This window comes from Hibiscus syriacus, unplaced genomic scaffold (assembly GCF_006381635.1).
Source record: "Hibiscus syriacus cultivar Baekdansim isolate YM2019G1 unplaced genomic scaffold, ASM638163v2 tig00110307_pilon, whole genome shotgun sequence".
NCBI classification, from domain to species: Eukaryota; Viridiplantae; Streptophyta; class Magnoliopsida; order Malvales; family Malvaceae; genus Hibiscus; species Hibiscus syriacus.
In genome coordinates this window covers 1,333,539-1,360,036 of record NW_024062674.1, presented here as the reverse complement: position 1 = coordinate 1,360,036, position 26,498 = coordinate 1,333,539, and the positions used below count along the sequence as shown (strand labels likewise).

Here is a 26,498-nt window from a genome sequence, read left to right as displayed (position 1 = left end):
TAAATAAAAATCAAAAGACAAAAAATAACAATAAAAAATAAATCAAAGTAAAAAAAAGAAATAAAAAACTAACAAATAAACAAATAAAAAATAAAATAAATCAATGAAATAAAATAAATAAAATAAATAATAAATAATAAAGAAAAATTAAATAAATTAAAGGAAAAAAATATTATTTTAAAAGTAATAAAATGGAAGCAATATGAGGTAAAAAAATAATACTAATAATAATTAAAAACATAATAATAAAAATAAAAAAATTAGGGGATTAAATTGAAACAAATCGAAACTAATGGATTAAATCGAAACTAAAAGTGAGTTGCAAGAGAAAAATAAAGAGTTAGAGGGGTCAAATTGCAAAAAATGTAAATTAAAAATCGGGACTGAATTGAATAAATTAAAAATTCAGTGGTCAAATTGCATACAATGACTGAAATGAATTACGCTTCAAAAGTTGGGGGACAACGAAAGAATTTAACTATCCTTTAATTACAAGGTAGTCACTGGTATATAAATACCCCAAAACACCTATTTCTCACTCATTTTCACTATTTCCTCAAAAACCTTCCCCCACCAAGCGAGAGCATCTCTCAACCCATCAGCCGGCCCCGATGGCAGGCCACCGCATAGTGGCCTCCCCGCCATGCCGACCGCCGCTCCGGTCGCCATCTTCGGTGGCCGAAAAAAACCCGAGCTCACCAAAACACTCCCCTCTATGCCTTGAACCCAAAATCAAAGCCTGATTACCACAAAAAATCTTGATTGGCCTAGATCTGAAAAAAAAAACTTCGACTTTTTACCTTCCCCGACAAAACCCTTCATTTTCCCGAGGTGCTCCTCTCGGTTCCGATGCATACTGGTTTTTTACTATTTTTGTTGTTTTTTGTATGTGGGTTTCGAAAGATTGTTGGTTTGCTTGTTGGGTTTTTTGCTTTATCGTGTTGGTTACTTTGTATTCGTGGTTTCCCGATCTTCTGTTAGTTTGTTTGATGATGGTTTGTTGGTCTTGTTGTGATGGGTCTGTGTTTTTTATCTTGTCGTGGATTTGCAAGGTATTTATAGGCCCCATCAGGGCCGTTTTTGATCATTTTGGGGCTACTCCCGATTATCTTGGGGTTGTTCCCGATCTTGTTGAGATTTACGTTCTGTTAGACGTTATGGAACGTGTTTGTTCTGATCTTGTTGCATGTTTGACCGGCGACGCGTGATGCCTGGCTGTTGAGATTACTTCTGGCCGTTAGATTGGGTCAGATCCAACGGTCCAAATCTGGCTGCGCATATGATATCCTAGGGTTTTGCAAACCTAGTCCTCTGATCTGTTGTGGGCTGTTGGATCAGTTGATCTGATCCAACAGTTGTCATGCTTGCGGCGTTGTGACAAATGTTGAAACCCTAATTCGGGTGGGCTTGCTGGGTCAGGCCTGCCTACCCGGTTGGGCAGCCCACACCCTTGCTGGACCTAGAGTTTGACTTATTGGACCCAATAAAAATGAAATAAAGTTAATAAAATAAAATGAATAAATAAATCATAAAATAATAATAATAATAATATAACTATATATATATATATATCAAAAATATTTTTAAACTATATATTATATATTTTTTTAAATGTTTTCAAAACTATATATTATATAGTTTTTAAAAATGTTTTGAAACTATATATTATATATGTTTTCAAAAAATGTTTTTAAAACTATATAATATATATATATTTTCAAAATGTTTTAAAAACTATGTTTTTAAAATGTTTTAAAAATTATATATATTATATATGTTTTCAAAATGTTTTAAAAACTTTATATTATACATATATATTTTCAAAATGTTTTAAAAACTATATAATATATATACGTTTTCAAAATGTTTTAAAAATTATATATTATATATTTTCAAAATGTTTTTTTAAAAACTATATATTATATAATTTTCAAAATATTTTTAACTATATAATATATACATTTTCAAAAAATCGTTTTCAAAACTATATATATTATATATATTTCAAAAATCATTTGCAAACTATAATATATATATATATAATAATAATAATAAATTGGATAAAAATGAGTGTCTACAAACCGTTAAAGAAAAAAAATTCGGTTAATTCGGTTAGGTTAATCGAACCAAAATTTATTTGAAAATTATTAACCGAACCGAATTAATTTGAAAATTATTAATCAAACCGAATTAACTGAATTTTTTTGAAAACTATTAACCGAATTAATCGAAGCAAAAATTCGGTTAATTCGGTTCAGTTAATTGAACCAAAATTTATTTGAAAATTATTAGTCGCGGATAATTTATTTTATTAAATAAATTATTCACGACTAATAATTTTCAAATAAATTTTTGTTCGATCAACGGTTAAAGAAAAAAATTCGGTTAATTAGGTTCGGTTATATCGAACCAAAATTTTTTTGAAAATTATTAACGAACCGAATTAATTTGAAAATCATTAATCGAATTAACCAAATTTTAAAAAAAATTATTAACCGAATGATAACCGAACTCGACCTGTATCGAATTGATATGAACCCGATAAAAGTCAAATATAGATTGTTGTAAGTTAAAATCATTCGGGACCTTTAGTCCAACGGTTTGGGCGCCTGGTTTCCTCTTCCCCTACATACGCAAGTTCAATTCTCCCTGAGCGCATATTTGTTCTTCTGTTTTCCATTTCAATCGGTGTCACCACCTGATTGGATAAAAATCCTTTAATTAAATAATTAAAATTTATAAATAAAATCTTCCAATCATGTATTGAAACGTGTCATGTTCTAATTGAATAATCGATAGAATATGTAAATATTAAAGACCAAATATATAATTATGTCAATTTATTGGATACGTCACCACATCTGTTAAAAATTAACGGCGCGGTGGTTTGATTTAAGTTATTCATTTTATCGTATTAAATTGGATTTGAACTAGAATAATAAAGTATAAATACTTGTTCAAATCTGATTTAATACTAGAATAAAACTTTTGACAAGATAGAGCTAAGAATTCGGAAAAAAAGAGAGTAAATTCATGAGAAATATTAAAACGGAAGTGAATATCACATGATATTGCAGAAAGCATGAACATTATCATCACTAAAGAGATGAACAGTTTGGTCAGGGACAGTGGTGTAAGCTTGTTCAGGGAAGTACCCATGCACGCTTTCGTTAAACCCATGTCTGTAATAGTTATAAGAAGAATTATATGTGGATTCATCCAAATACTGTGAAGCATAAGGATAGTATTCACTGTCGTATGGAAATGGCCAAAACTCTGCTTTCCTTCCGGTTCTCCTCACCACTTTCAGCACCTTCTTCTCGTCCACATGACCAGTCACCGTTACCTTCTGCATAGCCATGTCGATTTCCAACCCGTCTACCCCTGCGTTCATTTCGATTTAACTTCAGACGAAGCGTTTCATTCGGTATCAATTTTTATGTTACATCGACTCTTCATTTTGCTTTATATGTTATGCATGTGTCAGACTCAGGAATAGACTGAGAGGAGACTAGCGGGATGGTCACCCCTCTTAAAAGTTTCATGTATCCGTCCCTTGTGATATGCATGCAAGAAATATACATTAAGAGGAAGAATGAAGTGTTGCACCATCGATTTTCGAGATTGCTCTTCGGATCCGTTTTTCGCACCCTTCACAATCCATATGTACGGAAAGCTCAATAATCTAAAGATGGGAAGAAAATAGGATGAAAATCAATATGTATATAGAAGCAGAGATTATGGAGGCAGAGCAAGCACTTACAGACAAGGCATGGGAAAATTTTGTCTTGCAATTGAACATACCAAACATTTTATGAAAAAACTTCAAAGGCTTTTATATTTGTCTTAAAGCTATCCTATGTGCCTGCAGGTTATTTAAGTAGTGAAACATGGCTTCCATGTGAAGCTAAATACAGCTGCAAAATGTGATTTTTTTTAGCCCTCCATTTCTTCTTAAAATTATGAATTTTGATACCCAAGATCATATCTAAAGAATACTGGCTGAATTTACTGAATTTAGTGGATAAATGGAGAAGAATATCAGCATGGGCATTGGTCTATAGGCTGAAACTATAGCCAATGGAATCGATTCTTTCTTCTTCTTGGCTGAACATTTATGTTTCCAGGAGCCATACTAAAATCAAAAGCATGCATTTTGAGTTGAAAGATAGAGAATAACAATTTTATTCTCTTCCAAATATGTTCCAGTCAAACAAAATGGATGCCTTGATTTCTTCGTGCATGAAACAAGTGTCACTAATATCCATCCAGGTAGGACCTTAAAAAACCAAAACAAAAATACACCCATAAAAGTACACATATATCAAACCTAGCAATAGCATATATGAAATTTAAGGGTTAACTTTTGGGGAATGAAGCAAACAAAAGAGTGTAAGAATCATCTACAATGTCTTATTAGTGGCGAAACTTGGTGATAAAATTTAGGTTTAAATTAAAACTTCCAAAAAAAATTGAAGGGTAATTTACATTTTTGCAAAAGAAAATTGAGGCTAACTAAAATTTTTGAAAATTTGAGAGGCTTAATGAAAATTTTTAAAAATTATAAGAGGGGTTTAATTAAGAACATTCAAAAAATTTAAAGCCTAACATGAAATTTTAAAAGCTTTGTGAGGCACAAATTAATTTTTTTTAAATTCAAGGGTCTAAAATTTAATTTTTCAAAATTTTGAGACCATAGCCCATCTTTCCACTGTTCCGCCCCTGTATGCAATTCAAGTAATGACTTCAATATTTTCTAACGGGTTTATTTGCTTTTTCAGGTTCGTGCTGGCTTTGGTCTTAATCAACCTTGATGCCTTTTAGGACGTTTTTAAAAATAACTTTTCATTCCAACATTCATGGTATATTATTTTTTTAATTTAACACTCTTTTCTTGTCACGAATGGGGCCAAAAATATTAAAAATAAATCATATGAATTGTATCTAAAAGACTAAACGCACATGATGCATGTTGAAGACACATAATTACATAAGCCAAAGGCAACAACACACGTATTAATCTTATACTCAATCATTCAATAAATGCATATTTAAAATGCTATATTTGAACACTTGAAAACCCACGTAATAAAACAATATGTGATTTGAAATCCCACATTGTTTAAATATGTGAGTTTTTCAATTGTTTAAATATAACTTGTTAAACATACATTTATTAAATGATTGAACGTAAGATTAACACACACTGTCGCCATCTAGCTTGTGCAATGCAGGTTTTTTTTTTTTTTTTGGATAAAATTCATATAATTTTATTTTATATTTTTGGCCCATATTTTTTTCTTTCATTTCAGCCCAACTCTTAAAGTTATGACCCTTTTGATGCTTCCTGCAAAAAGCGTCTTTCAGTTAGGCACAAAAGAATGTAGTTCAAAAAAAAAGCCATCTTTTAGGCGTATCATAATTTGATATTGTTGTGATGTTAATTTAAGCAAGTTGAAGGGACTAGATACGGACAAAAGAATATTACAAGAACGAAAGCAATGGTTAGATGGAGGTTTTGGGGGGCAAGTAGAATATCTATCTGTATCTCAAGTGTACTTGTCCGATAGAGCATATGTGGTGCTAGTGTGCCTATTGATACGCAGCAGCTTCCTCATCACTGCCGACGCACTGCAATATTGTTTCCAGAGAAAAGTCTGCGACTGTTAGCTGATGCTGATGGAAGATGCCACTGCAAGACTTAGCTCCTAAGAATCTCATCCTTTAAATATCCTTTCTATGTTGTCAATACAATCAGAACTAAGAACTATTCCTGCATTACCAGATGCAGACCCTCAGACCACTTGCAACATATAATTCAAATCTATTGGATGTTGCCCCGCTAATGATTCAAAAAAAAAATTCATATAATTCATAAAAGAGAAACATAATGTCAACAGGTCTTATTCTAACAGAATAAGACAAATAGGATAACTTAAGGTAACCGTTTGTTCGAGAACATTTACAAACAAAACTTGTTCGCATAAAAGTTCTTAAAATGAAAGAAATTGAAGAATCTCCTATGACTCAACATAGGTCACAAGATAGTGATGATTCTGAACCTAGAACTATTAGGCACACACTATTCTGATACATGGTTGAGCAGTAATACTTGGCAACAGAAAGACTGCTCTCTTGTAAGCCCACAGCAACTGTTAAAATGTAATTCAAGCTGTATGGATCAGGCAAGTAAATATCAAGTAAACCATAGAGGATGATGTGATAGAAGCATTTATGCCTAAAAGATTTGGGCAACTGACATAGGAAAAAACTAGCATGTTATGCTTTAAAGCCTTAAAAGCAACTACGGACAAAATAGAATGAGAACATATTTCAGGGGTATATTATTGTACCAAGCATGCATGACATTGGTATTTAATACAGAGAACTGTCGGGTAATTATGAAACAGCACATATTCTCAGCCTTCATTCATACTACCTTTGTCCTACATATGATACAAGCCATACTTAAGGAGTTCATACTACATAATACCCCTATATGTGCATTAAGACTATATTTATCCAAAGGCTAGATGAGTGATATCCAGAAACTATCCCAAAACATAACAAACTACATGAACCTCACTCAGTCACCTATATATTTCTGAGAACTATGTTCACAGATGATAATACTAAAGCTTGGTTTGGTGTAGCATCAATAATATGCATTTACAGTTTGGAGGGATTGGTTTTGCAAGTGTTGCATAGTATATAATGCAATGGTTAAAATATTAGACATGTATACTAGTTTATCACACTCATTGTCTTATAATATCAATCCAGTAACTACAGTCTCATTACTCAATATTTTAATTTTCATTTTGTTTTGTTTCTTTATAGAAACAAGTTAGTAATTGCCATTTAGACATTGACTAACCATATAGAACTTCTGAACACGCATTGCACACATCAACCGCAAGATATTAGAATTTACCATGGCCCTTTTTCCATTGGTTCAAAAACAGCTAGACCAATGCTTAGACTTGAACCCAGTGATCTCAGGACAAAGGACATCAGAAATACCATATGGCTTCAGAATCATAAAAAAAGCAAGAGGAAAGCAAAAAGCTAAAGAATTGTTTAATCCCATAGTATGTAAAAAGGCCTTATCCCTTAATGGGAGCCCAATGAAAAACACTACAAAAATGCCACAAACAAATTGTGGTGATTGATAGTTTATGTTTGTTACATGCTATCCCATCTGCAATTTGCAGACAACCTTATTATTTTTTGCAATGCTTCTAAGACGGATATTTTAAACGTTAAGAGAGTTCTACGGGTTTTTGAAATTATGTCTGGTCTACAGCTTAATCTCAGCAAAAGTAAACTATTTGGCATTAATATTACTGATGAAGAGGTCAAGGAGTGGGCCGGGGACCTTGGGTGTGCAGTTGGTACTTTCCCTTCTGATTATTAAGGGCTGCCGCTTGGAGCAAATAGGAACTCTGCAGCTCTGGGGGATCTGGTTGTGCTGAAATTTTTCAAGAAACTGTCGGGTTGGAAGGCAAGAACTCTTTCTTTGGCAGGGAGACTGGTTTTATTGAAATCAGTATTATGCTCTCTACCTACATATTATTTTGTCTTTGTTTAAAATTCCAGCAGCAGTGAATTCTAAGTTGCAATCCATCATGGCCAATTTTTTGTGGGGAGGAGGGGCAGAATCTAAGAAAATACACTGGGTCAACTGGTCAACAGTTTGTAAATCAAGAAGTTGTGGTGGTATGGGTGTGCTGAATCTTAATTTTATGAATAGGGCCTAATTAGAGAAATGGTTTTGGAAGTTTGCTAATGATAGCGAATCAATTTGGAAGAAGATGATTTGTTCCAAATATAATCAGAACACTAATCTGATTTTTTTCTCTAAAAAATTACCAACAAATGCTTCTTGGATTTGGAAATCGGTGGTTAATAATCATTTTAAAGATGATGAGTTTGGTGCTAAGATTCGTAGCATGTTCCAAGTCAAAGTGGGTAATGGGGAGAGAATCAGGTTTTGGTTTGATATTTGGGCTCTAGATCATCCTTTGAAGACTGCTTTCCCGAGAATATATGCTCTTTCTTCAGTTTGGGATATTAAATGAATTTGGTGAGTTCAATTCATTTGGGGTGGTCTTGGTATGTCCAGATGAGAAGAAACCTATGTGATTGGGAGTTAGAACAGTTTTCTAATTTTCTAGCCATCATTCATAACTTCAGCCTATCCCAAGAGTCAAGAGATGGTCTGCTTTGGAGAGGGAATGGGGAAGGCATATTTATTGTTAACTCTTGCATGAAGACTTGTTTTGTTGAATCGGTAAAAGACAATTTTTGGGTGAAATGTATTTGGAATGGGTTGGTGCCTCCTAAAATAGAAACTTTTATGTGGCAAGTAGCCCATCAAAAATTGGCAGTTAAGTTTGAGCTACAAAAAAGAGGGGTTGCGGGGATTGTTGATGTTTCTTGTTTTTTGTGTAAAAGAGAGATTGAATCTGTCCCTCACCTATTTTTCTCTTGCATGGTGGTATGGTCCCTATGGAATAAGTTTTTGAATTTTTGGAAAATTAGTTCGGTTATTCATGTAAATGCAGAGGATTTTTACTTGCTTGGAATGATATGATGCTTTCTTCTTCTATTTGGTCCTTAATTCCGGGGGCAGTGCTTTTGACCATTTGGAAATTCAGGAATGTCGTGGTGTTTGAAGGAAGGTCCTTGGATCAGATTGAGTTATTTTTCATGGCTAGGCTAAGGCTTGCTTCTTGGTTCTTAGCTAAGTTCAACGCGGTAACTATTACTAAAGACTCCCTGATTAGTGATCCATCTATTGCAGATTTTTGTTCTTCTTCTAGAAATTCGACTACTAAAATTGTGTCCTGGATTCCTCCTCCAAAGGGTTATCTAAAATTGAATGTAGATGCAGCAGTTTGCAATGATTGGCGAAAGAGCGGTGTAGGTGGTTTACTAAGAGATAAGGCTGGCAAGATTATGGGTTCTTTTAAAGAATCTGCAGATCCAGGCCCTCCAACTTTGCTAGAGCTTATTGCCATTATGAGGGGTGTACTTATCTTTGAGCCTATTCTTCAGAGGTTTAAGAATCGGTGGATTGTTGAATCTGATAGAAAACTTGATGTGGACTAGGTTAAGAATTTAGATAGTTGTCCTGGTGCTTTCCTTCATCTAGTGAAAGATATTGTTGTCATGATAAGAGTTTTGGAAGGAGCTATCAGATGGGTTGACAGAACAACAAATATAGAAGTGATAGCTTAGCTAAGGCTGGTATTGGGTAGTTATTGTTTGTTGGGTTAGGATGTTGTTTAATTGAGTGAAGATGTGTTCTTTGGTGTGTTTCGGGTTGTTTTTGTAATTGGTTTGTTTGTTTTAAACATTATGTAATCTTTGACTTATTAATGAATTTTGAGGCACTCTTTTCCTCCTCCCGCTGATTAAGGAACACCGATTGGTGTTCCGTTAATCATGAAGGGGGTTTTTAACGAGGCCTACACTTCTATATAAAAAAGATAGTTTATTTTTGTTTGAGGTTGTAATTGTTGGTTTCCATTTCGCTATGTTATCTTACATCTTGAGGTGTATTTTAGAAATAGGGTTATTGTCTTAGGGGCTTTTTGTTTGAAGATGTAAGATTTCTAGGTGATATGGTTTGTAATGGTGTATATTCCCATATGAGGGATCGGTGTTACCACATGTACTTGGTTTACTATTCAATAAAATTTGAGGCACTCTTTTCTTCCTTCCTATGTTCTTCAACATACTTCTAAGTATGTGGAAGAATACGAAGGGAGTTTTTAATGAGACCTCCAACTTCTATAAAAAAAAACTTGTAACATATCCGTAAGAAAAGGAGTAAAAAACATCGTCAAAGATGGTATTCAGTAAATGGGAGAGAGCATCCATCACAACGATATCACCTTTGTAGAAATGCATCTTTGTACGTATACATATTGGATATGAAGTTTAACTACTACAAGGCTACAAGCATATCATAGACTAAAAATGAAACATTTATCAACCCCATTTTCCTTTAACAGTTTAACCTTCCTTACTTAGAAACAAGACATAAGAGAATAGAAGTCAAAACCACCTTAAAGCCTCCTATATCATTCTAAAAAACAACAAGGAAGAACCACAAACCTGTTTAAGGAACTGGTGATGGTACAGTTGGTGTTGGGGGCAAGGGACAGGGCTCTGTCTGGAGTTCCTTAACAACAGCGGCTAATGCCTCAGGGTTCAAACCCATGTCACAAAGTGCAATGAGAATTGACAGAGTATGCCGATCAAGACCAGTATCAAGAATGTTTGAAATGTGAAATGCCAGGTCCAGGGATTCTTTTGCAGTCTTTGCAGCCTCTTCCATATTGAAAGCCTGAAAAAGGAAATTCTTAATCTTATCAATCAAACAAAAAAATACCCATAAAATCTAGGACTCCACTGGTTGTTTTTCATACAACTTACATATTGTTTTCAAAAAACCTATTCGAACAATCGAAAACATACAGGTAACAAAATGTATGACATTCCTTTCCAATAAAGGGATCATGTTGAATCTAAGTTATACTTTCCTAGCTCCTCGTATATAAGGAACCATGATTACAGCCGTTTGGTTCTATTTTTAAACAATTCTTATCAAAGCAAAATACAAGTAACGAAATCTGAAGTGTGAAAAAGAACAACCAAGTGAGAAACTATAGTTTGCTTTTACCATTCATTTACAAATTACAATTTCATGGATGATAAGTTCAATCAATTATTTCACTGAAACAAAAAATCAATCAACTACGAAAAAAACCCATTTTGCACTTTTTTTGTTTTTTCGAATCTATATAAATAATTAATTTGGATCAATGATAGAAACTGATTTTCAAAAGAAAACACACACTTTATTTCATATAACAAAATGGCATAAAAATAAATAAAAATAAAGAAAGAGGGTAACCTTTGATATATAAGGAGGGAAGCTCAAGGAAGTGTCAGAACGGGAGATAGCTAGGGAAAGACAGCGGTTGCGCCTCTACTCTCGTGTTGCGCCTCTACTCTCGAGTTGCCCCTCTACTCTTGCCGTCGAGTAGTTACTTATGTTTTTATTAAAGGTTTAATATAAAAAGAAGGGATTATATTTGTAGTAGAGTGTCTATTTAAAGAGGTGTTTAATTTTTTTATTATATTTTTAGATATACAGATATTAAATTTAATTATTATTTAACATATGTTAGATTTATAAAATTTTAAAATCAAAAATTTAGAATTATAATTTATTTTGAAAAATTCTCTAAAATCACAAAAAAAAAAAAAAACTAAAGTCCTTAATTTCAAACTCATTTCTAATCGTTACCATCTCAATCGTCGGAAGACCGTCTATTTGTCGATTTTCAACCATTAACTGATCGTCATGCTTCTCATTATTTCAAACCCCTAAATTTATAAACCTAAACTTAATAGGTATTTGAGGCAAATGGAAAATTAGTGTGCGTGTGTTGTGGGAGGGGATAGAGGGACCAAGTGGGAAGCAAACATGGGGTTAGATTTAAAAAAATAAAAATTTTAAAATTGTATAGTAGTGGTATGTGTTAGATAACGATTAAATTTCACGATCGTAGCGAACTAGATACTTAAAAGTATAATGGAAAGAAACGTTAGACACATATTTTTAACAAAAAAAATTCTTTAAATGCCTAAAGTTAACTTAGATTATAGTATGAGCACTTATTTTCACATAAAATCATATCTAAATTAAATAATTTTATTACAGGTCTAAAAGTTCATTAGGGGTAGGGCTATAGGTTGAATTGAACTTGACTTATCTCGAAAAATTAATTTTTTTTATTCGGTTCAATATTAAAATTTTGATTCAGTTTATTTGAATTTTCATTTCATAAATTTGACTTGAATTTTTTTTAAATAAAGTTTGAGTTATAAAATATGTCTCGAATAATTCAAAAAACTTAAATATTTAATAATTGATGATTTGTTTTTAATTTCGAGTCGATCCCCTCAACTCTGTACAATATATGTATATTATATATTAAGAAATATATGTGTATATTTTATATGACTATAAAAATACATTTGAATTAGAATCAATTAACAATATAATGTTATAAATATTTATAATTAAATTTAAATAGAAACTCAAACAACTTGACTTGACTCAATTTTTTTAAAAAATAAAGTTTGAATTCTAAAATATAATTTTTCAACTTAATTAACTTAGTTTTTTTTACTCGACTTGATCGAATACACGTCCCTATATATAATAGTGCACTATAACTCAAAAAATCAACTTAATAATTGATTTCAACAGTTTTGATAAAGAGTGTTGATTTAGGTCAGTTTTATATTGTATTTACATTAAAAAAATATTTAAAAAACTGCAAAAAAATGATAGTTTAATTTAAATATTTATTATTGTCAAAAAAATATTTATGTTAATTGTATTCATTTTAAATATAAATTTAAAAACAAGTTAAATGATTTAGATATACTTTTTCGATTATGAAATTCGAATTTTTTTTAGAATATGGAGATGTTATCATGTTCTTCTCTGACAGACTCTGATTCTCAAAAGATTCATCAAAAGGTTTTTTTTAATCTCTTCTCTTTATGTTTTTTTTCCTCTTAATTTTGGAGAATGGTAGCCACAGTGGATGATGGTATACTTTGGCTAATTTGGTGAAGGCGTTTGGCATAAATCAATAGATGATGATTTGCCTATTCATTTCTTTGTATTTAAAGGTTTGTTTGTTTCCCTGTAACTAATTTTCTAAAAATAAATTATAATTTTTAAAAAACGGATTCCCAGAAATATTTTTGATATTTAGATGGTGTTTCATAATTTATTTTTCGTTGTTTGGTAATTTTTTTAAAAATATATTTTTAAAATATGTTTTTACTAAAACAAACCATTGCAAATTTTATTTATTTTTCCTTCATTTTTATTAAATTATTTTTATTATTATTAAAAATTAATATCACTCATAATTTTTTTAGAATTATAAATAATATGAATTATTTATGTTGATTGTGTTATAAATATATTGTTATATTAATTATAAAGTTATTCTCAAATTTTTTGTTGTAGCAGGTTATCCGAATTTTCAAAAATTATGCTTTCAAGTAACAAGATCCACGAGAATGAAAAAAATTGAAAATTTAGAATAATCACAAATACATTGGCAGGACATTGAATAATAAAAAAACTGCCGAGGAAAAATAAAAATGAACTAAATATCTTCGTCATCTGACGTTGTTTCATTAATGAATATAAAAAATTTAAGAGAAACAACAGAATATCAAAATCTTGAAAGCTAAGATTGTTTCGTTGAGAAATAAAACATTGCTTTTATTACATTCCCATCCACCCCATCCCATGAGTTTTCCTGTCAGTTTTTTTTTTTTTTTAATTTAGAGTAAGTATAAAGTAGTATCTACTCAAAGATAACTCTTAATTATTTGACATTAAAACTTGTACCCCTGGCACGATGCATTTACCACCGAGATCGCCGGAATTCGTGCCGATCTCCTATATTGTTTCTGCCACGATGCATACCCCTTGGCGTTCGTAGTGCTCAAATTTGGAACCTTAAGGAATAACAAAAATTTATTTACCACCGAGATCGCCGGAGTTCGTGCCGATCTCCTATATTGTTTCTGCCACGATGCATACCCCTTGGCGTTTGTGAAAGCTTGCTAGTTAACTACTTGGTCGAATTTTGCAATGCAAAGTATAGAAACCTCAGCACCTGCAGCAAAGCATTTGTTTTACATAAATACAAGACAAAACCGAAAAATCTCATTGATGATTGATATACTTCAAGATTAGGTTTGAAATATTACAGTTACGGATTCTACGGAAAAACTTCCAATTCATATAGTTAAAGTAATCCGATTCCTTCCTTCAAACATCAATGCCATAATACGACTTGAAAGAATGAAACAACATGAAACATAGATAAGAATTATTTAACCTTCATCGTCATCGACTATAGCAATTGAAGTGTTGTAGTGAGGACGCATTACTTCCACTTTAAGAAAATGAAAAAAAAAGGAAGAAGACAAGTAGACTCAAAATGCAATTGGTAAAGGTTACATGTCAGTCTTTCTGTGAAAACGAAAGTTTCACGTGCGATAACCTTAATATATGGTAAAGAAAAGTGTTATCGATTTTGTTATTATTTTTTAACAAAACTGATAAAAAATTATCTAAAACATTATTATTTCTACTGATTTTGTTATTATTGGACGTTTTACCGATTTTGTTATTATTGGGCGTTTTACCGGTTTTATTAATATATCCGGTAAAACACTACCTAAAACATTATTTTTTTCTACCGGTTTTGTTATTATTGGGCACTTTACCGAAAATGTTAAAAAAATTAATATTTTAAATAGAAATAATAATGTTTTAGGTAATTTCTTTTATCGATTTTGTTAAAAAAAATAATAATAAAATTTATAACGCATTTCCTTAATAATATATTCACGGTAGAAATTCCCTATTTTCGTCTATGAACGACGAATTCAAGATTCATTCCATCATCACTAAAGTATTACTTTCACACCTTGACAACTGGTATATCGACCACAAACAACTTCAAGAACAGTATACACATTATCAAAAGCTGTTAGAGTTTCAACAAGCATCCAATCTTATGCTACTGACCAAGTAAGCCAAAACAAAAAATTTGCTTACACAAATATTTGAAGGATTCACCCAACACAAAAAGCACTCATACTAGAGCAATCATCTCAAAGTCTTTTCTAATGCACTATAATAGCTTATTAGAAATCATTTAACCACACGTAGAAATATCTAGCAAACACTAGTCATTGAAAGAAATTAATAAAGCAAAGCAAATCATGGACAAACCACTTAAACATGTAAAATTAGAACACACGATGAACTAATATGACCATTAAAAGATAATTTTTCAATGAAATACATAAACCTATCGAAAAATGAAAGAATCATAATTTCAACAAAAAATATAATATATAGTTTTGAAAACATTTTTGAAAACATATATAATATATAGTTTTGAAAATATTTTGAAAATATATATAATATATAGTTTTAAAAACGGTTTGGAAAAACATATATAATATATAATTTAGAAAACATTTTTGAATATATATAATATATATGGTTTTGAAAACATTTTTCGAAAATATATATAATATTATTTTTTTAAATATAGTTTTATTTACATTTATTTATTTATTTATTCATTTTGTTATTTTTGTTTTTATTCTTTTTTTAGGTCCAAACTGTCCACCAAGGAGCCTAACCAAGGTCCAGATCCAACTAGCAGACCCATCTGACCCAGCAGGCCGCTAAACCGACCCAGAAATAAACTCGAAACATATTAGGGTTGTAGGTTTAGCAAGGGGCACCGCACATACCACGCGCGAAGCGTAGAGATCAGAGGTCAACATTCGATCGAGATCGGGACTGAACTATCCCTAAAATCCTGGCCGAACGGTGTGCACGAGGAAATAAGAATGAGTAAATCAACAAACAGCCCACGAATCTCGTCCGGTTCGGGACTCAAAATGGCCAAAATCGGGGCTATAAAAAGCCTCCAGTGAGACACACCAAAAGGGGCAATGGGTAGTGAGGAGCTTTCGAAAAAAAGCACCAAAAATCATTAAAAATCAAAAATATAGTGAATGATAAAAAAAAAGCTTAGTTTTGTTTCACAGGAGAAGAACCGGGAAGAAGTGAAGCGTCGCCGAGAGGCCCAATTATCGCCGGGGAAAGGTAAATTGTAAGATCTATTTGAGTAGATCTACGATTATTGGGGTCCATTTTCGATGATTGGTGGTTAGATTCAAATTCAGGGGAGAAAATGCTTTCGAAGGGTGTAGTTTATATGTCTCCGACCACTATGGGTGGTGGCCGGAGCGATTCCGGATAGCAACGGGGCGGTGGGGTTCCATCGGAGAATATGACCGACAGTTGGGAGAGTTTGGGGAAAGAGAGAGGCTTGAGAGGATTTTGGTAAGGAGAGTTTTGGTGAAAGTGGCACAAATAACAAAGAAATGGGTTTTTGGGTATTTATATACCAAAGACCTTTTTGTAATTAAAGGATTTTTAAATCCTTTCCGCAGTTTCCCTTATTTTGATATGCATTTCGTTTTGGTCACCTATTATAAATTGTCCTTGAGATTTTAAATTAATTCAATTTAGTCCTTATTGATTTTTCATAATCTTTGTAATTTAACCCTCTGACTTTGATTTTTCTCTTAGTAGCTTTCAATTAATTCAATTTGGTCATTGATATTTTTTAAACCCTTTTAATTTAAATTTTCTTTCACTTCTTTTATTTATTCAATTTTATTTAATTTTACTTTATTGTTTTTCCTTTGATATTTTATTTCAACTCTAATACTAACCTTTTTATTTTATTTATTTTTATTTTATTCTATTCTATTATTTAACCCTTTTAACTTTTTTAGGATTGATTTTAACCAATCAAAGGTAAGTAATTCGAATCGAGTCTTTAAATTTTAATTTTCGCAATTAAGACTACCGAGAAATTAAAATGGTACCGAAAGGGCAGTTCAAGGGTACTAATCCTTCCTTGACTACAACCGAATCCCGAGCCTGACATATTTCTGGTAAAATGCAGATCAAGTAAGATGATAAATTAATGTATCCGATCAACCTAAATATTTTTTAAAAAATGATCGGTGATGGCTCTAACATGTTTTATTTAAGTCGAAGCCCAATTTCGGGCCCACCCGAAAGACGTTTACGACAACTTGGTGACTCCGCTGGGGACAGGTAAGTGAGTCAGGCTAAAGTTAATTTCTGGTTGTCTTTTTAAGAGAGAAATTGTAAGTGTAAATTTTAATTTATTTATTTGATCCTTATTACTTATCTTTGATTATTTTCTTCAAATAAATAGTTGCACTGATGTTTTTTTCCAATGATTTTAGCTTTTCAAAAATTCATCTTAAGCTTTACACTCGAGCTCCAAACCCTTTTATAAGTGGAGGTGAAAGCGATGTTTTCATGAGAATTTATTCTCCGTATAGGCTTAGCAAGTAACCTTCAGGATTCATATACCTTATGTATTCGTGTAAATTTATTCTCCGTATAGACATAAGTGAATGTATCCTCTTGAGTTTAACTTGGTCCACATAAGCTTGTAATGGGCTTAGGATTAAGGGTCTGGCAAGCCCAAGGAGGCACCAGCAAAGAGAACTCGGGTACCCTTATTTAGAACCTAAACCGAGAGGCAAGGAATTGGAGCCCACCCCAAAACTTCATTTTAAAACCTAGGTTGTTTTGAGTTATTTCCTACTTTATTTTCTGTTCAGAGCATGTGAACTAGAAATTTATGTAGTTAGGACTTGTTCAAAATTATCATACGGGATATAGATCATGTCCGGGTAGGAATAATAAGCATGTGAGGTAAATATCATGTGGGGTAGGACTTTTTTCATTATTATTTTGATTATTATCTTTATCTCACTAACTTTTTTCCTTTCATTTTTGTTTTATTTTATTTTATTTTTTTATCATTTACATCATTCAAAAGAGGTGTTGATCCATAAAAACGTGTTTGTTTAACATAAATAGTTTGCATTAATGGACAAAGGGGTTGTAATACAAGAGGTGAAAAATGAAGAGGTCTGACTATGGTCAGAAAAGACTCAGAAGGAAAAGGGAGACACTGCAAGGCAACTATGTGTCAGATCTGGTTAGTTATACTTCTTTCAGCCTTAAGCAAAACAATGTTCAAGAACTGTGGAGCATTTAGGACAACTGGAAAAGTGACCAGAAGCGAAGATTCTGCCAGCGATATGGTGATATCGCACTTCTACTCTATGTTAAGATAGATGAGCCCTTAATTCGAGCCTTAGTATAATTCTAGAATCCAGGGTACAATTGTTTCACATATAACCAAGAAGATATAGTCCCCACAATCGAAGAATATACCACTTTGTTGCATTGCGAATGAATTAGAATGGACCGAGTTTACACCAAGCATATCAAAAGTCAACTTTTCAAAAAAGGGTTGACAAAGGTTGCAAGGGTAGATGAGAAAAAGGTTACTAACCTGGAGAGGTCCCTTCAAAGACAAACAAGAATATGATGACAAAACCATAGCTGAGTTAAAGGTCATTGTAGACTATTTTAAACAAGTGAGCTTCAGATAGTTCCCTTTGATGGAGGATTTCAATGGCGTTTTCCTTGGGAGAAGGTTCAGTAAAAGGTGAAAGCTAGAGATGCAGTCATTCGAGATTTCTTGGAACAAGTACAGAAAGAGGCACATCACCTGCACGGTTTGGAAAAAGAAATTGGAGTAGTCCGACAAGGTATTTAGGAGGTGACAAATTATGGAAGAAGACTTGTCAACCTGTTAGAAGTTGTTATGGGTCTAGAGGACTTAGTCGGAATATACCTTTAAAATGTTTTTGTCTATAAAGAAATAACACTTTTGTCCCAATAAAGATTATTTATAATAACAAACGTGTTTTTGGATCAATGCCTCAAACATTCCATGCATCATGCATTTATACATATTTTGCATTTGTTAGATTTTCTTCATTTCTTTATATTCACATTGACTAACAGAAAATGTCTCATCAAAAAAAAGAACAAACACTGGACATACCACCCCAAGCATTGAACACACCTCATCCTCATAACACCCATTCAAAGAAGAAGAAAATGGAAGCCAAGATAGCTCAACTCGAAGAGAACATGCTAAGATTACAAAAAGAGCTGGAGGAGAAAATTAGTTAGAATAATCAAAATACTCTGGAGTTGATCACCAAAAGCCAAGAGTCTTTGGTTGATGAAATTGTTGCAAAATTAGCTAGCCTGAATCAAGCAAGTGCACCTGGAGCATGTACATCTAAAGGGGTAACTATGCCACCTACCCCGTAAATGGTTATTCGACATGGAATCTTACCAGGATTTCAAGGGGATTCATCCGCTGCAAAAACAAAGGCCTCGTCTGCTGTAAAAGTACAAACTTCTATATCCAACCCTGAGAATAATCCGGATGATTACTATATACCAGATTTTGATGAAGAGGACAAGGTAAAAAAAATAGAAGAGAAGATCAAGCTGTTAGAGGACCAAATGAAGGTGGTTAAAGGAGACCGTGACTACTATGGAGTCGATGACATGGAACTAAGTTTAGTCCTAAATTTTATTTTTCCTCCGAAATTCAAATCCCTGGAGTTTGAGAAGTTAGATGGGAATAACTGCCCGTCAGCCTACATTACCATGTTCTATCGAAAGATGAAATGATATGTAGGAAACGACCAACTCCTGATTTATTGGTTCCAGAAGAGTCTGTCTGGTTCAGTCATCCGGTGGTACAACCAGCTAAACCGGTCTCATATCAAGACCTGGAAAGATCTAGCCAAGTCATTCTTGGAACAATACAAACATGTAAATGATATGAGAGCAGATCGAGTTATGCTGCAAAGTATGAAGAAGAACCATAACAAAAGTTTCAGACAATATACACAGAGATAGAGGGATTTAACTGTGCAAGTTCATCAACCCTTGGATGAAAAGGAAACCAAGAAACTCTTTGTGCAAACACTGAAGGCTTCTTACTTCGGGCACCTGGTTACAATCACATTTGGAAATTTTTCTGACTTAGTTATAGCTGGGGAGATGATAGAAATGGCCATAAAACAAAGGAAGATTGTGGGAGGGGAGACCAATAAGAAACCTCTTATGAAGAAGAGGGATGGAGAGGTCAATAACATCAACACCTACAACAATAAAGTTGTTACAATCTCCAACCCAAAATAAACTGTAGTTGTACCGTCAGATACTTCCAAACAAGATTCAAGGGAACCCAAGAAAGAAAGAGAAAGGGAACATTTCAATCATATTCCCATGACTTACAAAGAACTCTATCAGCAACTCTTTGACACTTATATAATGTCACCATATCCAGTGGAACCTATGAAACCCCCATACCCCAGGTGGTATGATGAGAACGCACGTTGTGAATATCATGGCGGTGTCCCAGGGCACACTATCAAGAACTACCTCGCATTCAAGAGGATCGTACAGAGAATGTAAAAAAAGAATTTGATCCACTTCAACAACTCAAGGGCACCGAATAATGCACGAAACCCTTTGCCTAACCACCAAGAAGGTGGAGTTAGTGCAATTGTTAAAGAAAGAAACAAGAGAGTCAAAACAAATGTCACTGAAATAACATATCCCCTAGCCTGGGTATGGAGACAGATGGTGAAAGCAGGTTTCTTGCGCCGCATCCTAGCACATCAGATTGCAAATGTGGTAGTCATTACTGTTATCACAATGAGGATGTACATGATGTACAAGAATGTTTCGAATTTAGAGCTTTGATCCAGCTAATGATAAATATAAAGGAGATGTAATTTTATGATGAAAGCGAAGACACTCCCGAAGCCGATGTTTGTGTAACTGTAGATGGATCCAAAAAGTGAAGGCCATAATCAATGAACATGGTATCTTGGGATGTGACAAGAAGAGATCATCATTTTTACCACATAATTGTGTTTCCAATGAAATAATGTCTTGCTCGAATTTATCTTTTATATGCTTGAACCTTTCTTTTAAAATAACATTTCTTTGAATAATAGAGAATTGTTTGAAATTCAGTGAATATCAAGTATAATGAAATACACATTTGGGAAATGATGTTATAGCCTTTTTAAATATGCCGAGATCAAATTCCTTAAAAACAAGATCCATATCTTTTACCCGAAAAAGAAAAAATGTTTTATCATGTGTACAAGTATGGTAGTAGACAAGATGGGGCATCTTTGATGTATGACATTACAAGACCGGTTTAGTTTGTATGTCTATTAAAGACGTTCTATGACGATATACAATTTTCACGAATGGAATGGTGGAATAAACAAATTTGGCTTAGATCAGTTCTAAAGACAAAATTTTCTAATTTTCACTAACACTCAGACTGTAACAGATACTTCCTGACAAACTTAGGAAATCTCGAAATTGAATAATTAATGTGATATTAATGAACGACAATTTTAACAATGCTAGGGGCACTCCGATGAAAGTAGTAGGTTGTTATTCTTCAGAGGTAATGTCTGAAGCAACTATGGTGGTAATGTCCGAGCTTTATAAAGTGAGTTTCGTGTGAGTTTCTCAATTCAAAGACTTTCTGACACTTGAATCCTTTAACTAAGGGTATTTCGCTAAAGTAATAGGCAATGTTAAGTTCCCTAACTTTATGAATACGAGTACATTCAGATCATGACACAAGTCTCTAGGTGTCGAGATGAATCTCCCAGCAAAGCAAGGAAATCAAGTTTAACAAAGTATAATAAACATGGATTTGAAATTAATTTCAATAAAAATAGACTAAGAGAGTCAAGAAACATCTGTTATAGTTGACTGCACAAAAGTACTCAGAGGTTTTGTTCTTTGATTGATATTTCGAAGCTATCCCTGCCTAAGGAGTCTTTAAAATTTGAATAAATGGAAGATTCCTGAGAACTGAAATAGAAATACTTCTAAAGGGCCTTACAGTGGAATGTATCAGTAGCGCTATTTTGTTTACATTCTATTTGAAAATAATAAAAATCAAAACCAAATCACATTGTCTTCTCCTATCACCCATGGATCTTGACATTTGTCAAAGGGCTATAACTTTTGAAAACAACTTATGTGATTCATTTATTTAATATTCTGTGAGCTGATACTTTGCTTCAATTGCTCTGACGTCATTTTTATACCTAACCTTTTAAAAAAGAGATATATCTCAGACAAGACATAGTTTTTTGAAATAACGGTTGAAGGACATGAGACGATGTGGGGCATCTCCAGATTTCCAATCACTTCTCTTTCTACCACCCGTGTCTCCTGACGTGGTTCCTACCAAAACAGAGCTTGACATTGTGAAATGTAGTGTTACAATCCATGGCCAGATGTGATACTAGATCGAAGGAACAAAAATAACCATTTTAAATAATCATTTCAAAGTATGAACAATATAGATGGTTGCTTTATCCAGCATAATATCTTTCTTTACTATGAAGATGGTCGTCTAGTAAGGTACAAAGAGACCTACAACAATGAGTTGGCCAGAAAGAGTTGAGCCCGTGATGATGATAAATTCATTCACTATCGGGTCTCTCCTGAAACATGAGTTTATTGTTGTACTTGAAGATGTCGTACCAAAAAGAAACAATGGGAATACAAACCCTAATGGTAATGACAACCCAAATGAGCGTGAAATAAAGAAAGCAAGATGCTTATAACTCAATGACGTTTAAGACAAGATTTGTTGCCAAAGCACTCTGCAAGAGGCACTGAGGGTTGTTTATATAATTTCAAGGCATCATGTATTCTTGTAGTTGCCATTTGAGCTTCCAAGCCATGTAAGGAAGCTTTTGCTAAATATTGATGTGTCAACTACGATGATGATTCAACTAGTTCCAGTAGTTGATCATCAACCAAAATGCAAAAAAGTCTTACTCCCTCGAGTAAACAAAGGCTAAAAGAATACTTAAGAATCTATAGATTAAAATTGATCCATTCAATCAAGAGAGAAATATCACTGGATTGATCTAACAAATGAGCAAATGTCAGATATTTTCCATGAGGCCGTCAGTGTGCTGAGGCATGATCGATTCCAAGGACAAGATCATCAGACAAAGAATGAGACTCCATCTAAGAGACAAAACAAAAACTAATTCATTTTGTATACACTTAGACATACTTAAGAGAATCACATTTATCAATTTCCACATACATAATTTTTGCAGCTTTAGAGTCAAGTTTCAACTTCACGATGAAAGATACTTGATTCAAAAGAGTCTTCAAAAATCGATGGTGGTTGCTTAACTCAGTGGCGAGGAGCTGCACCTCAACCAACATGACCTATTGAAAGATCGACAGATATTTGAATCAACTTCAAATCGGGTATGAGAGCCAATTCAAACGAGTTCGAGAGCCAATTCAGAACAAATTTGGTTCATCTTAACTCGACGACGAGTGTCTAGTAAGTTTTCAAGCCAGATTTCAACTCCATGACGGATGATATCCGACTGAAAGAATATACTACTTGACTTTCTAGAGAAGGGGATCATCCGAAGAATCAAGGTTGACTTAAACCGTGAAGAGGAGTCATCTCACTTGACTTTCCCCTGAAGGGGAGTCATCTAAAGAATTATTCCCGGCTTAGACCCGCAAAGGGGAGCCATCTTTCATTTAGCGGGACCATTTACAGCATAACTCAAGTTCGATTTCATGCAACTCAATGGTGTATCAACCGTATAGTAGCAGCGAGGAACTACTAATCAGTTGAATTTTAAACCGAGGTCTTTAAGTCAAGAAGAAGACCTAGGTTGGTTGTGATTTAGCAACAATGAACTATCTACTAGCTAAATTTACATCATAGCTCAAGGTGAGAAGGGATATCTATCAACAAAAACTTTTGAGTTTGATTCCATTTAGCTCGAGGGTGTATTAACTGCATGGTAGCAGTGAGGAACTACTTTTCGATTGAAGTAAACCGAGGTATTTAACTCAAGAAGAAGACCTAGGTTGGTTGTGATTTAGCAACAAGGAACTATCTCTTAGCCTAATCTACAGCATAACTCAAGGCAAGAAGGGCTATATGTCAACGAAAACTTTCGAGTACGATTCCATTCAGCTCGAAGGCATATTAACCGCTTAGTAGCAGCAAGGAACTACTTTCCGGTTGAATTTTTAAACCGAAGCCTTTAAGTCAATAAGAAGACCAATGTTAACTACGATTTGGCAACAAGAAGTAACCTTATGACTCAAATTTCAAACTACGATTTCAACTTCAAAACGAAGGATATCATGTTCAAAGACATCTTAAGAGTCACCCGTAGTACGACTCAACAACAGGGAGCTGTCTTTTTCTTCAAATCTCAACTCCACAGCAGAGGGTAGTTGATAAAGCTTCAACGGCAACATTGAGTTGGATTTCAAACTCAGAAGTTGACAACTCTCATAGGAACATGCTTGTTTCCAAGCCCATATGCACCGAACGAAAATTCGTGTCTTTTTGTCTTTGCCCTATTTTTGTTACACGATAATGAGCAAAGAGGGACAGCTGTAGTAACTCATTTTCGTTCGGGTTTTATTTAGTATATATATGTAACATATATAATATATAGTTTTGGAAAATATTTTTAAAAACATATAATATATAGTTTTGAAAACGTTTTGAAAAAATATAATATATAGTTTAGAAAATATTTTTTGAAAACATATATAATATATAGTTTTGAAAACATTTTTGAAAACATATATAATATATAGTTTTGAAAACATTTTGAATATATATATATATATATATAATAGAATTTTAAAAACGTTTTGGAAAACATATATAATATATAATTGAAAAATATTTTTGAAAATATATATAATATATGGTTTTGAAAACGTTTTTCGAAAATATATATAATACTATTTTTTTTAAATATAGTTTTTTACATTTTATTTCTTATTTATTTATTTATTCATTTTGTTATTTTTGTTTTTATTCTTTTTTTATGTCCAATAAATCCAAATAGTCCAGCAAGGAGCCCAACCATGGTCTAGATCCAAATAGCAGACCCGCTAAATTTGACCCAGAAATAAACCCGAAACACATTAGGGTTGTATGTTTAGCAAGGGCGTCATACATATATTTGAGTAGATCTATTTGAGTAGATCTACGATGATTGAGGTCCCTTTTCGATGATTGGTGGCTAGATTCGGGGTCAGGGGAGAAAAGGCTTTTCGAAGGGTGTATTTTATAGGTCTCCGGTCACCATGAATGGTGGACGGAGCGATTTTCGGACGACAACGAAGCGGTGGGGTTCCATCGGAGAAGATGATCGACTGTTTGGAGAGTTTGGGGAAAGAGAGAGGCTTAAGAGGATTTTGGTAAGGAGAGTTTGGGTGAAAGTGAAACAAATGACAAATAAATGGGTTTTTGGGTATTTATATACCAGGGACCTTTGTGTAATTAAAGAATTTTAAAAAATTTTCCGTAGTCCCTCTTATTTTGATGCTTATTCCATTTTGGTCACCTATTATAAATTGGCCTTGAGATTTTAAATTAATTCAATTTAATCCTTTTTTATTTTTCATAATCTTTGTAATGTAACCCTTTGACTTTGATTTTTCTCTTTGCAGCTTTCAATTAATTCAATTTGGTCCTTGATTTTTTTAAACCCTTTTAATTTAAATTTTCTTTTACTTCTTTTATTTATTCAATTTTATTTAATTTTACTTTATTTTTTCCTTTGATATTTTATTTCAATTGTAATACTAACCTTTTTTATTTTATTTATTCAATTGTAATTTTAGGAATGATTTTAAACAATCAAAAGAAAGTAATTCGAATCGAGTATTTAAATTTGAATTTTAATTTTCGCAATTAAGACAATCGAGAAATTAAAATGGTACCGAAAGGGCAGTTCAAGGGTGCTAATCCCCTTCCTTGACTGTAACCGACTCTTGAGCCCGATATATTTCTAGTTAAACGCAGATCAGGTAAGATGGTAAATTAAGGTATCTGATCAACCTAAATATTTAAAAAGTGATCGGTGGTGGCTCTAACTTATTTTATTTAAGTCGAAGTCTAATTCCGGATCCACCCCAAAGTCGGTTACGACAGGTGGAGATTGGGGATTGTAAAATTAAAAATTTTGAAGGAGAGATATAAAGTAAAAACCTGATTTTTTATGGGTTTAAACAATTGAATTGCGAAGGTTTTGAAAAGAAAACAATGGAGGCACAGAGTGCTGATATCATGAAAAGAAAATAGGGCAGGATGAAAGATAAAATAACTTACCAGTCAATAGAAGATTTTAATTTTAAAATTTCACTAAAATTTTAAAAAGTAGGAGTGGAAAGAGGAGGAAATGTTTTCGTTTTAAAATTTTACTAAAATTCATTTGTTTAATCATATTTCTCGACGGAGCGTGGAACTAAAGAGCTGTCCATGAGGGAGAGTTAGATCGGAGTACGGAGTTAGCATTGGCACGGGACAAAGAGGTGTTCTGAAAGATGTTCAAGATGTTGTTGCCTTTAGTCTAGATCCTTCCAAGAGTCACTTCTCAGAGCGTGGAGTGGAAGAGTCATTTAAGGGGCAGCTAGTTTGAAGAGAGTTGATGTCGTTGGCGTCAGAGATGGAGGTGCTCCGACAGCTGTGTTCGATGATGTTGATCCCAGTATCAATCATAAAGTACCAAAAAGAGGATTTGAACAGGGCAATCCTTTCATTCTCAAAAGCGAACGAGTGTACTGCATTTGTTGATAACCTGAGTAAGAGAGTGTCAGGGAAAGCGTTACGTGAGCTTTTCCACCATTATGGGAAGGTCACCAGGGTCTTAATCACAAAGGTTAATAATAGGGCCAAGTATAAGGATTCAACCTTCGCATTTGTCAGCTTTGCTTCCATTGAGGATATGGAAAAGGTGGTGGGCAGGTTTAATATGAAGGCAACATTTGGTAGAGTTGTCAGTGTTGCGTAGGCCAGATATTC

The 26,498-nt window shown here is 33.2% G+C and overlaps 1 protein-coding gene and 1 long non-coding RNA gene across 2 annotated transcripts; both read right to left on the bottom strand.

Annotated features, from left to right (window-relative positions):
- Positions 1-3,044: 3,044 nt before the first annotated feature.
- LOC120116925 (heavy metal-associated isoprenylated plant protein 45) lies at positions 3,045-3,844 on the bottom strand. Its single transcript, XM_039137306.1, has 3 exons — positions 3,764-3,844; positions 3,610-3,685; positions 3,045-3,384 (listed from the first exon to the last, which is right to left on the bottom strand). Exons 1-3 carry the CDS (start codon positions 3,809-3,811, stop codon positions 3,062-3,064), a joined length of 447 nt encoding a protein of 148 aa, XP_038993237.1. The 5' UTR covers positions 3,812-3,844; the 3' UTR covers positions 3,045-3,061.
- A 6,124-nt stretch (positions 3,845-9,968) lies between these two features.
- On the bottom strand, positions 9,969-11,057 carry LOC120116946. Its single transcript, XR_005515591.1, has 2 exons — positions 10,928-11,057; positions 9,969-10,357 (listed from the first exon to the last, which is right to left on the bottom strand). It is a non-coding gene; the product is annotated as an uncharacterized LOC120116946 (long non-coding RNA).
- Positions 11,058-26,498: the final 15,441 nt, after the last annotated feature.

Coding starts and splice junctions, on each gene's coding strand:
- LOC120116925 (XM_039137306.1), bottom strand. CDS start 3,811: ATGTTTGGTATGTTCAATTGCAAGACAAAATTTTCCCATGCCTTGTCT. Junction 3,686..3,763: donor AATTTTCCCATGCCTTGTCT/GTAAGTGCTTGC, acceptor TCCCATCTTTAG/ATTATTGAGCTTTCCGTACA. Junction 3,385..3,609: donor AGCAATCTCGAAAATCGATG/GTGCAACACTTC, acceptor AAATGAACGCAG/GGGTAGACGGGTTGGAAATC.